The 13387-nt window shown below is 34.9% G+C and overlaps 1 protein-coding gene across 5 annotated transcripts in view; it reads left to right on the top strand.

The window, feature by feature from the left end:
• The window catches only part of LOC107701137 (periostin-like), a 30034-nt gene extending 23170 nt beyond the window's left edge, over window positions 1-6864 (top strand). For 2 of the 5 annotated variants that reach the window (XM_016503079.1, XM_016503084.1), the window contains 9 exons: window positions 1677-2393; window positions 3217-3282; window positions 3588-3680; window positions 4799-4858; window positions 4955-5014; window positions 5098-5157; window positions 5790-5876; window positions 5959-6000; window positions 6233-6864. In XM_016503079.1, the coding sequence (XP_016358565.1) occupies window positions 1677-2393; window positions 3217-3282; window positions 3588-3680; window positions 4799-4858; window positions 4955-5014; window positions 5098-5157; window positions 5790-5876; window positions 5959-6000; window positions 6233-6285 (1238 nt within the window). In that variant the 3' untranslated portion in view covers window positions 6286-6864. The remainder of the gene's footprint in view (window positions 1-1676; window positions 2394-3216; window positions 3283-3587; window positions 3681-4798; window positions 4859-4954; window positions 5015-5097; window positions 5158-5789; window positions 5877-5958; window positions 6001-6232) is intronic. The other 3 variants (XM_016503083.1, XM_016503080.1, XM_016503081.1) reach the window with 3 other exon arrangements.
• Window positions 6865-13387: the final 6523 nt, after the last annotated feature.

Here is a 13387-nt window from a genome sequence, read left to right as displayed (position 1 = left end):
TACAAATGCAATAAAAATATTGGTATCGGTACTCGGTATCGGCAAGTACCAAAAATAAAAGTATCGGTATCGGGCGAGTACTGGAAAAAGTGATATCGGTGCATCCCTACTTAAAATGTTATTGTTTGTAATTTTAATATTTTTATCTATAGGCCTATACAGCAAAACTACAGAGCTTCCAGTAGGTTATTTTATGGAGCTGTAAACACGGGAATCTCCGACCGCATGCAATCTTTGACGAACACCCAATTCATATATCAAACTAGGCTATATGTTATTAAATAGTACATAGGCTATATATCAGATTATTTTATTTACAAGTTTCATGTTTTTTTATTCCGTTTTTTCCCCCGTTGCATCTGAATATTACTTTCAGAAAATTTTTTTTTTTCAAACTTTATGATTTAAATGTGGATGATTGTATTGAGAATAACTTTAAATAAATCTTCAACTGAATACTGTTTCCGTGCTGTTTTGATGTATTTTAAAGAGTTGGCAGTCAAAATTAAAACAGCTGGATAATAGATATTCTTTATTCTTTATGACAAACAAGATCATGTGAATTACAGAATGTACAACGTTTTTAAAATGTATCAATTGCGGTGTACAGCGTTTATTATGAGGGGGTAGAATCCACAGCTCAGTACTCACTACTCAATACTCATGAGTACTTTTAAATAGGCTACTCTTTTACTCTTACTCAAGTAGTTTTTTGGACAAGTACTTTTACTCTACTCACACTACATTTTTTGGAAGGTAATGGTACTTTTACTTGAGTATATTTTTTCAGTACTCTTTCCACCACTGATTATAACCATTCAGAAGTTTGGGGATATTTTTTTTAAAGAAATTAATTCTTAATATTCTGCAGGTACACATTAAAATGATTTTAAAAAAGACAGCAATGACATTAATAATGTTAGAAAAGATTACTATTTCAGATATATGCTGCTCTTTCAAAATTTCTGTCTATATCAAAGAATCCCCCCAAAAAATCAGTTTCCACAAAAAAATAGCTCAACTGTTTTAATTATTAGCATTATCAGTACCTATGAACTAAACAAAAATGATTCAATTGCAGTTACCTACTTCTTCGATCCCTAGTTTGGGTTATTGTCTGTAATGTAATCTTTTATTTTGTACAGTTGTTTCTTATATACATTGTGTTCACACTGTGTTTGAATTCCATCATAAAACACAAAGTACCTTTTGAGCTGAGCCTGCAATCAAAAACCTCACGATCCTGATCCGCAGCCAGTTGTCTTAGCTCATCTTTGGCAGAATATACTCGTTTATGTTTATGAATCCAGCAGTAGCATGAAACGTGACCCCCGTTGCAGTGTCTAGAAAGAAAGGCCGGCCTGGTGTTCATTAACAGTTCTGACAGCACCAGTGACTATTAATGATTGGTTTAGACTCCCATTCTCATCTTTGATCATTTACTTGTGATTCATATCAGTAAAAGCAGCAAGGAGAAATGGCATAGTGGACATTCAAAAACATTGGAAGTAAAACTAACTTTAATTTAATCAGCATAATAGTACCTAAAAAGACAGCCATACTTTATGCCAAGAAAAGAAAAATGTCTCTAAATAATTTATTTCTCACAAATACTGATTATTGGAAATGTCATGGTCTTGACATGCCTCCTGACGGGATCTTTACCTTTCCCTCAGGTCCCGAGGTCAAGGTGGTGATTGGAGAACCAAGCATCACCAAAGTTACACGCGTGATTGGTGGAGATCTGAGTGTCACCAAAGTTACACAAGTGACTGAAAGAGATCCAAGCGTCACCAAAGTTACGCGAGTGATTGGTGGAGATCCGAGTGTCACCAAAGTTACACAAGTGACTGAAAGAGATCCAAGCGTCACCAAAGTTACACGAGTGATTGGTGGAGATCCGAGTGTCACCAAAGTTACACAAGTGACTGAAAGAGATCCAAGCGTCACCAAAGTTACACGAGTGATTGGTGGAGATCCGAGTGTCACCAAAGTTACACAAGTGACTGAAAGAGATCCAAGCGTCACCAAAGTTACACGAGTGATTGGTGGAGATCCGAGTGTCACCAAAGTTACACAAGTGACTGAAAGAGATCCAAGCGTCACCAAAGTTACACGAGTGATTGGTGGAGATCCGAGTGTCACCAAAGTTACACAAGTGACTGAAAGAGATCCAAGCGTCACCAAAGTTACACGAGTGATTGGTGGAGATCCGAGTGTCACCAAAGTTACACAAGTGACTGAAAGAGATCCAAGCGTCACCAAAGTTACGCGAGTGATTGGTGGAGATCCGAGCATCACCAAAGTTACACAAGTGATTGGTGGAGATCCAGGCATCACCAAAGTTGTTGAAGGGAAGCCATCCGTTACAAAGATCACAAGGCTCACTGAAAGTTTGTATACCAACTTGATTAAATGAAAGGAAAAGTTCACTCAAATATGAAAATTGGCTGAAAATTTATTCAAACTCATTCACTTCATGGATGGCCTGAGGGTGTTGCTTCATTGCAACAAATTTGGAGAAATGTAGCATTAGATCACTTGCTCCACAAAGGATATTCTACACATAAATGGGTGCCATCAGAGTGAGAATAAAAACAGTTTTGTGATAAAAACATCACAAAAGAAATCCAAAAATAATCCACACGACTCCAGTCTATTAATTCACGACTTGTGAAGTGAAAAGCTGAATGTTTGTAATAAACAAATTCATCATTAAATCTCTGTCCATACTTTCTCTAGTGGAAAAAGTTGTCTTGTCTGAATCAGGAGAGAAATATGCTCAGAAATATCCACCATTTGCAACTGAAATCAGTCCAAAACAGTTCTAAACTGGTGGATTTTGATATGAGAGGACAACAGAGGATGGACTTTTCACCGAATAATTATTATATAGCACTATTATGGACTGGTATTTTGGACAGAAGTGACCGAAGTTAAAAAGTCTTAATGACGGATTTGTTTCTTACAATCACACAGCTTTTTACTTCACAAGACATTAATTGATGGACTGGAGTCATGTGGACCATTATGTTTATATCAGTAGTTTGAACTCTCATTCTGACAGCACCCATTCACTGCAGAGAATCCATTGGTGAGCAAGTGATTTTCATTGTTGGGTGAACCATTCCTTTAAGTAGCAAGGTTAATTTTAAAATAACATACCACTGTTTTTTTTTTTGTAACTTGTTATTTATTTATTGCCTTTTTGCTCAGCTCACAGTGCATCATCTGATGGTGAAATTGACACTGAGGGAGAGATCAAGAGACTCATGGGTGAAGGTAATTAATTTTAACAGCTTGATTTGGTTGTGTAGTTATACATTGTATAGTGCATTACTATATACATTATTTTTTGTCCAAGCTGTCAAGGGTTAAAATGTCTATTGTTTTTATCAAACATTTGAAAACTGATTCTAGTACAGTAAGAACTGGATTAGAAAGAGACACTCAGCATGTTCAAGTCTGTTCTCAAAAGAAAATAGACAAGTTACCAATACAGTTTAGTTCCGAATGGCTATAAACAAAGTAGTTTTTGATATTCTGTCTGATAAAACATTAAAACCTTGTGTGTCTATGTGTTGTAGATATAACCAAGGTGCAGACGTTTCAAGGTGGTGATGTACGAATCCTCCAGGAGGAAGATATGAAACAAATCACTGATGCGATCACTCAAGGAGGTTGGTCCAAGAGAGTTATAGTTGACATATTAATAATAAATGCTTATATCCAAGCCTCACTGCTGCTGAAATGATAAAAGTTGTCCTTTATCTGACATTTACTGCATTGTATACTCTATTTTAGTGTTATTTTAATATTATTTATATATTATTAAAGTATTTTTTAAATTTGAAATTCATTTTAATTTAGTTTAAGTTTTAGTAATTTTGTTATGTGCTTTTCTATTTTAGTTTAGCTTTTTATTTTTATTTCTGTTTTAGTGCTTTTAACTTATTTTATTTTAGATTGTTGCAAAGGCACCATTTCTAATTTTCATTTAAGTTTTTTTAATTTTAAGCTTCATCTAATTCATTTATAGTTTATTTTATTTCAGCTTTATTTCAGTTAATGAAAACCAGTTTCAATAGTTTTAGTTAACAACAACAACAACAACACTGACTTGGATACAATTGTATATAAAGGTTGATCAAACTCATTGACATTGAATAGGGGAGCCATTTACATTTGATCCAAGAGACTGTTCTTAAATCTTCCCCTTTAGCACACATTTTTTCAGATATATCTTTCTCTCCTGCCAAACACTTTTACCCATAATCCTTGGCATATGCAATGATCATGTTCTTTCCTGTACTGTTTTTTATGCCATTGATTCAAACATTAATTTGATTTATGATTTTGAAGGGCTTTGGGATCTCTCTTTTGTAGCTTCCTAAAGAGCTTGACATTTTTATTGAGAGCAGCTGTGAACGTGGTGATTCGTCCTTGTTTAGTAATGTTTAATGTTTTTTGTCCATCTAATTTTATGCCCATGGATTACAATCTCTAGTTACGTAACAGAATAAAGCCCCGTTGGTTTTCCCATGGCTCACACACATGGCTCTATTGCAGATGTTCTTGATTTAAGTCCATACTCTATGGTTTTGATTAATTCTTGGCAAGATGGCACTTATGATTCAGCTAAAAGAAAGAATCAGTTTTAGAACCTTTAAGCAGCACAGCTAAAGTCAGATTAAGGCTTTCATTATCGACTATTACTCACTGATTTGGCTTAGGGCTGGTTTGACTTTGAACCAGAGCTTTGTTCATCTATTGTTCTCATGTCTCCCTGTTCTCAAAGGTGGACCGGGGATCACCACTATAACTAAAGTAATCAAACCAGGGGTCCAGGTTGTTGAAAGTAAGACCTAATAAATCAAATGATGATATGATGTGAGTTAAGTTTTGCTCAGATATTTGTGTCACTGACATTTCTGACTTCTCTTTTTGCTTGAAGCTGAACCAGGGCTCACCACTTTGACCAGAGTAATTAAGAAAGACCCTCAGATCATTGAAAGTGAGACTCAATATATCAAATAGTGATATGATGTGCTTTAAATTTTCAGACCAAATCAAATGTTCATCTTTTTGTGCTCAAAGTTGCACCAGGGGAAACCACTATTACCAGAGTGATTCAACCAGAACCGCAGATCATTGAAGGTAAGAAATGATTTTACACTTCTGATTCTAGAGATTTGTGTGTGTGTGCATGTTTATGTGATTTATGAGGACACAAATTTGTATAATAACATGGGTATGACATAGGTATTACAACGAGAAGGTGATTTATGAGGACATTTTCAGTGTCCCCGTAATTCAAAAGGCTTATAAATAATTCAGAATGAGTTTTTTTGAAAATCTAAAAATGCAGAAAGTTTCCTGTGAGGGGTAGGTTTAAGGGTAGGGTTGGTGTAGGGCCATAGAAAATACGGTTTGTACAGTATAAAAACCATTACGCCTATGGAGAGTCCCCATAAACCATAAAAACAAACCTGTGTGTGTGTGTGTGTGTGTGTGTGTGTGTGTGTGTGTGTGTGTGTGTGTGTGTAATTTCACCTATTTTTACAATCTTCAAAAACGAATGAATATCAATTTTTATTACTGTACATTATAAAGTTTTATGCATAAAATGATTGATTGGTTTGGTTTCAGCTACTTTAATTATAATTACAAAAATCATATTTAAAAATCAAATATCTGATCATATCTGCTTTAATATTATATAAAAATTTGCATACATGCTGAATTTGTTTCTTTTTTTCTTTTTTTGTATTTCTTTTTTACTCTTTTAGGACCAGATTTCTCAAAGATTGTATCTTTCAAGGACAGTTCAGACCTCCTCGAATCAGAATCAGAGAGAATCACCAGAATCATCAAGGGTTAGTGGCTTCATAATTCTGTGTGCATAATATGAGGATGGATCTAATGCCCAAGGTTTAATTGAATTATTTTTCTTCTCAGAGGGCCGTTCTAAAAAACGAGCTGCCATCAGACAACCACAAGGTTTGTGTTTCAGCTCATTTACATCTGATGTGTTCTTAAAGTCATTTTATTGCTATTTTTTTTTATATCAATTGAGATTTAAAACATGTACAGTACAAACGTAGCACCTTTTGTCTTCACACCCAACTTTACCATAATCCAGACCTTTATAATACAAAGAGGAAAATGAACAATAGATGTGTAGTTTATATCAGCTTTGTTTATATGTGTGTGTTTGTGGACTGAAACATAGGATCAAGGCGAAGCGTGAGACTGGTCAGGCCTCACTCCAGACCCAGACAGTGAGATGAATGGAGGCTCACTGTACCTGAAGATCCAGCTAAAGTGAAAGACAGTGTTGTCGAACAGTGTGTTTGTCCTGCAAATACACTTTTACTACAAACCGCATTGAATGTTTACACATTAGAAACCAACGCAGTAATATCTTGGATCTGTGTGGCACACACCCCACTTCAAGGGGTACTTGAAATGGTGGTAGTTATAAAGAGAGACATTGGTCATTTTTGTTTGTTTTTTTAAGCTGTTTATATTGTTCATTTTTGAATATATATACTGTATGAGCCTTGACATTGAGCTTGTCGTGCACATGATATTTTGTGGTGCTTGCATTCAGAGACATGAATGCGATTTTATCTGTAAGGATCAGCAAAGCTTTGGCTGTTGAGTTCACTTTAAATTATGCAGCTTGTAACTTTCCATCTGTTTCTAATTTTCTGTTCAGTTTTTAGGAATTTGTTCACGTCTACATTTTTTTTTTAATTTCTTTTTTTAATAGACTTTATTTCTTTTTTTTTCTGATTTTTCAAATCATCACATTGAAATCAGCTTCAATGCAGTTAAAGAATAAAATTAAATATTTTCTGATTATAGCACCTTGTGTTTATCTCCAAATACTTTTTTTGTTGTTGTTGTTTCATCTGTGGTGCAACTATTTCAGTTGATGAATCATATAAAATACTGAACAGCAGTGTGAACTGTCCTGGGACATTGCGCTGTGACCTTTAGGCCCATCATTAGCAGTCATTCTCATCATATACTTCATGAATATGATGCCATTGACTGCTAATGATGAGCCTAATGATAATAGTCATCACCAACCACTGTAAGTACAAAGTCACCTTTGAATTTACTGATTCTCAGTCTCCACACATTCTGCTATCAATTTGCTATTCATCTTGAGTTTAGTACGAGCTAAAAACGTTAATCTCTTTATGTTCTTGCTTTCAAATAAATAGCATGTCAGAAATTGCATGAAGTGAATGCCAAAACTAACAAAGAAACACGTACGTTGACGTAGGGGATTATGTAGCAGCATGCATGCCTTTACATAAAGACATATGGATGTCTTCATGTTTGAAAGGAGTAAAGCTTTGCTCCTTAATATAGACAATCTGAATCCCCAGACTTCATTGGGAGGATAAACAAGTTGTTTTAGATAGTATATACACTCTTTAAACTGAATGCGACACACTATCATCCAATCTGTCCATTATTTGCACTGGTCTAAAATGGAAGCTGCTAAATCATACCAAATATTTATCCAAATGATCCACTAAAACTAAAATCATAAAGAAACATTTCTGTCACTATAAATAAAATATTAATGGAAATAAAATAAAAATCCCAAATGTATTTTATTTCTAGTTTCACACTTTCATAGTTCATCTGTTTATATACTAAAATAAATACAGCTGAAATAAAAAGTAATAAAAACTATAGACATAAAAAACAACAAAATTTTAACTAAAAATGAAAAATATAAAATAAAAAAATTCAAAATATTCATAAAAACTATGCTTATCTCGATGATACTAAAATAACACTCATTGGCAGTTAATAATTACCTTGTTCTCAACCGTTTTGAAAACATCCATTGAACCTTTTCATTCCTCAATATTAGTGCAGGAGAAAGATCTGTGAGTAATGAAAATCACTTTGACTTTAATCTACTTAATATGTAACATTAATATTCAAGTTGATATTTACATTATGGAACAGCAAGTAAACCTGCATTGCTTTTTTGCCATTGCTATTATTTATATTAGTGATTTCTATGTAACCTTATTACCAGCTTTCAGCCTATCTCCTTTAGCAGTTCTTTGTGGAAATGTCATGCTAGTGGATCCCAGTTCATCTTCAGTGAGCCAACAACAACTGACTTGCACTTACAGCATAAGGACAAGATTAAAGGCCATTTCTTTCTCCACACATCTGCTACAGAGAAAGTCTTGTGTATTGTGGCTGAACTTGCAGATTCACACATGTGTTCTATTATTCTCCATGCGTGTGCTTTAGCATGGGGACATTTTTGCAGAGCAAACATGATTTCTCATGTTTGGAGAGATGACTTAGGAGAAACTTGCTTGAGTACAATACAATAGTTACAGTCCAGAATCCAACCAGATCTGGATAATCTTATAAAACAGTCCATTACGACTGGAACTGCAAAAAGAAGCACTGTTTCTAGACAGGATTTTCCAAAGACACTCCCCCTGCCTGCCATTGGTCAAAAAAGAAGTAGCTCCACCCCAGACTCACACCATTGTAGAGTCAGTGTTGCTGTTGCAGACCAGTCAAAATATTTTTTTTTACAAATTATTATAAAATATAATATTATTACTAAAATATTTTACATTTAATATTATTTACTGTAATACAAATAAAATGTAAAAATAATTTTATTACACAAAATATTATTATGACACATTAAAACAAAAACATTTACACTAGCGATTATGAGTAGCCTATATTATTTTCTATTCACTATGAATTCCTGTAATTGAGTGTAATTTCTATAAATATTCTGAATGAACCACAAAGACCACATTATATTATCTAACTTAACTTGGAGGCAAGTAATGGCAGTGAAGGCGAAGCTGAGAAGCACCTTCTGTGTAACAAGATGCTGTCCCTGATTCCAGTCATTTATGTGACATAAAGTCATCATGGCTGTAAGCATGTAGTTTTACAGTGATTTGTGGGGTGATGAATGATATGCCTGCAGGGTTCAGGAGCTTCTTCATTAGACGGCTTCAGTATTGAGAGATGGACTCCAACAGAGAAAGTCAAAAGTACATCTGCTGTGCCATTGGCTAGAGAACTGAAGAAACACTGTTTTTACTGCATTGCTGTTTGAATATAGGAATTTAAGTAATAAAACAGCAGAGATGATCATTAAAAAATCTATCTATCTATCTGTCTGTCTGTCTGTCTGTCTATCTGTCTGTCTGTCTGTCTGTCTGTCTGTCTGTCTGTCTATCTATCTGTCCATCTGTCCATCTTTCATCCATCCATCCAACATAAGCCTCAATGGATTGCAAAAATAATGTTTTCAAAAAAGTTTGCCAGAACAGTCCCCCGCCTTCCATTGGTTGGAGCAACAAGTAATCCTGCCCCCAAATCACACTACCGGTTTTATGTTTAAATTTTACATTTTTATTGTCTTATTCTGTGATTGGGACACAATAAGCGCAAAAAAACAGTATATAAAAACATCAATGGAACTATCACAATGAATATTCTGGTGTGAGATTTGGACTTCTATCAGTTGTGACAGATCCACTGGAAGAACAGGCTGTGTGTCTGTGTGTATCAAGTTAAAGAAAGGAGGAAAGGCTCTCAAGCAGTGCACAAAGACTCTGCCAAAACATCCCTGCACGTGGGGATGATTGCTGGGATTAGGAGTTTTTACGAGAGCAAACGAGTCATAAAACATACTGAAGCGGCTGTGGTCTGTTTCATAATAGGGCTTCAGACCTTTTAAACACAAGTAAATAACTGTACTTCTGCTTCTTGCTGTCACTGAACGTTATTATGGTCTTGAAATTTTTTCTTGCTTGGAAAAAATGCACATTACAGCTGTCACCTTGTTAGCACAAAGTGTATAGGTGAATATGGGTGTTTCTGTGGGCTGTCCTGGGTTATAAACGTTTCACCTTTTTTCTTAAAACATGTAAATCCACTATAGAAATGTGTACTGTATGTATACATGTTTTTGATTAAATGATTTCTATCAATTTTTACACAATTTTTTAAAGTCAACAAAAGACAGAAAGTGCTTATATAGCTAAAGAAACACCCCTATATGTTTAATGTATTTTGATGCATATACCTTATCAAAATATCTCTCTTAAATTAATAATGGAAAAAAACCCTTGCATGAGAGTTTTACAAAAGTGTTCCTAAACACCAAGCCTGATATCATGAGAAAACTATTTTACAAAGGTGGCAATTTCGTATTAACCGTCAGTGGGCCTTAAGCAGATTGTATAAAAACATATATGAGATTGTACAAATTCATATAAACGGGCATTTTATTTACATGGCATTTTGGGGGCCTGAAAACGCAAACTTTTGAAAACTGAAATGATACCGTTATTGTCTCCATGTAAATTACAAAAATGCTTTTTTGAATTTGTGAAATTTGTGATTTGTGAAAACAGTGACTTCATACGCAAGCTTATTTATAAGCTCAGTCTAGGTATATGCACAGGCTTGTAATGTTTCTTTACTAAAGTAGCATTGCCAACTACTAGACTAGCATACAGCATTTTTAGTTGCTTTCGAGGATCCATGTGATCCGTGTGCACATTTTCTTCTGTATGCGAAACTTTTCAAAAACGCAGTGTTTAGTACATCATTGTTGTGTAAACATACCCTAAATTTGGCAACCAATTTGCCAAAATGCAAAACAGACACAAATTGCCATAAAAGTATGTTAAAACGCCCCTTACTGTTTTCTCATACCAAAACATGTAACCATGATGTATTTCTCTCTAGAAGGGCACAGCAGGAAGTTTATTGTGTAGTAGTAGTAGAGTGTGGAGCGAATCAATGGCTGTAAGGTCAATAACACAAATGTGTAAGACTAATGGCTCTGCATAGTCTTACACAAAGCTGTAAAAATGACTGATGGAGTGCGGCTTGCTGTACCTTGCTGTTTGTACTCAACACTGGAGGCCAAAAGGCCCAAATTCAGAGGAAAACGTGCTCTCTTGTGACTTTCATGTCAAGAACTGTTCTCATTGATTTGGCAGCCAAGGAACACTCTTGATGTACACTGGCTTACAGCCATTCACTGGAAGCTCTGTGCAAGTTCTTAGAGATCAAGTTTAACAAGAAAAGAGTTGTGAAGAGGGACTTGTAACACACAACACTACATGACTATCCCTGTGCAACACATGGTGGAGCAGGTTCCCCATGTAAGTGTTTATCGCAGAAACAGTTAAATCAACTCATAATGTATTTTATTTTACATCATAAAACACATTTATACATTTTAAAGGAGTACATTTTTGAAAATTATGATAAACTCCTGTAACTTCAATCTTGTGCATCTCCCTCTCTGAAAGATGGTTATGGAAATATTTTCACTAGTGCTAATCCAATATTTTAATGGTAGTTGTGTGAGTTGCGCCACCTAGACAAAATGACAAATTCTCACACATTAAACTCTACCGCTTTGACGATACACACAAGAGCCTTTCTTATGCTCCGCCTTCTTTCTACTTACATGGTGTTTAACAAGTTCACAAACAGCTCACGTGTGTAAACAAACACATGTTCTTGCTTGCACACCACATTCAAACTTTTTGTTTTATTTTTAGTTATTAACAACTGAAATTTCACACAATGCTATCGTATGGCTTCTGGAGACTTGGAATAATGAGCATGAGACGTATGGATTACTGCTATATTAGTTTAATGTGCCATTTGGATACAAATTGAATTGTAATTTTGTTGTGATTTTAACCTTATGACTTCTATGACTGAGAACTTCATGTTAATCAGTAATTCTACCGCGTGTCTCTTGTGGATTTGTGTTTTATTTGGAATTTTCTATTAAGCTCTATAAGATTTTAGATGTGAAGTAAATATTCCAACAGAGCGGACATGAAGTTCAGCTTCACGGCTCTTAGCTCATTATTTTACAGGTCATATCTGAAATACCCCAGCTGTGCACCACATTGAGAGAATAAATTAACTGATTTGAACTTCATTTCTATGACATTTGTGCAAACCAGTTCTAAATTTTGGTGTGCTGAATATGTCTGTGGTGGATAACAAGCAGGAGACATGAATTCATTTGTCATCTGTTATAACTGTCTCTTGGGAAAATCTGATGAAACATGATATGTGAGAGATGATAATTATATTATATTATATAAGTGCTTTTTTGTCCATATAATTCAAGTCAATAGGGTCCAAAATAGTTTTGAAACCCATTGACTTTCATTGTAAGGACAAAATCAATCTTCAAAATATCTTATTTTGTGTTCCACAGAAGTCAAAGTCATACAGGTTTAAAATGACATTAGGGTGAGTAAATGATGACATTATTTCTCATTTTTGAGCAAACTTTCCTTTTAAAATGTCTCACAACACTTGTAATAGAGTGCCAAAATGATCTCATTCCTTTTCATGACATTTGGAAAGAAAAGATTGCCTTTTACTTCAAATCACATCATCGCAGTTCTTCTGAACTCAGGATCCCAAAACTCCTAAAATTACAAACCTTCAAAAATGGAGCCATAAAGAAACAAGGCCCTAAAATATAATGTCTAGGTTTGTGATTATTGCCACTGCTCATGTTCTGAAAGGCAGTATAAATTCCAACAAAGCCTGGCATGTTAAATGATTCTTTGTATAAGCATGCTTGACATGTTTCAAAGCCGTACATCCATGCACCTGTGAACACACAAGTATGCATGACCTTGTCATGTCACAAAGAAAAAAGATCAGATGACATGCATGTACAGTATCTTCAGGGTGCTTTTTCAAAAGATGCAGGACACATATGATAGACTGTCAAGAACGTCACACCTAGCGAATAAATCTTTTATGTGAGGCAAAAAGAAAAAAGGACTAGTCACAGGCAGCTGTGTTTACGATGCTTCCATCCTTCATAAGGTTTTAGAATCAAACATAACAAATAAAAGAACATCTATAAACATGTACAGACTTATTTATTGCCTATTAACCAGAGAATGCTTTGGCTTCGATGTTATTGTGCATTTGTTAGTGAGAATAATGAATGAGATACAATAGTAATCCCTGTTTTAAAATATATCCATGCTGTCCATTATGTAGTACTTGTTTGGATGAAACTGAATCCAAATTGCACTCAGTTCACAGGAAATGACAGTGTCTCCAAACAATCACAACACAAACGGTGATGGAAAAACATATGGATCCGTAATTCACCCCTGGCACAGTCCATATTTTGGCAACCATTCGGCAGCAAACCATGTATATTTAAGTGTAATTCACTGAAACTTCTGGGTACGAGTGCTGCTCATAATTACCTTAAACAAAGGGCCAAAAATCACAATTAGGACTGATGATTTTTGTATGGCACAAGGCATGAACGTTTCCTTCACAAATGAAA

This window comes from Sinocyclocheilus anshuiensis, unplaced genomic scaffold, assembly GCF_001515605.1.
Source record: "Sinocyclocheilus anshuiensis isolate Anshui unplaced genomic scaffold, SAMN03320099.WGS_v1.1 scaffold907, whole genome shotgun sequence".
NCBI lineage: Eukaryota > Metazoa > Chordata > Actinopteri > Cypriniformes > Cyprinidae > Sinocyclocheilus > Sinocyclocheilus anshuiensis.
This window is presented reverse-complemented; position numbering and strand designations above follow the sequence as displayed.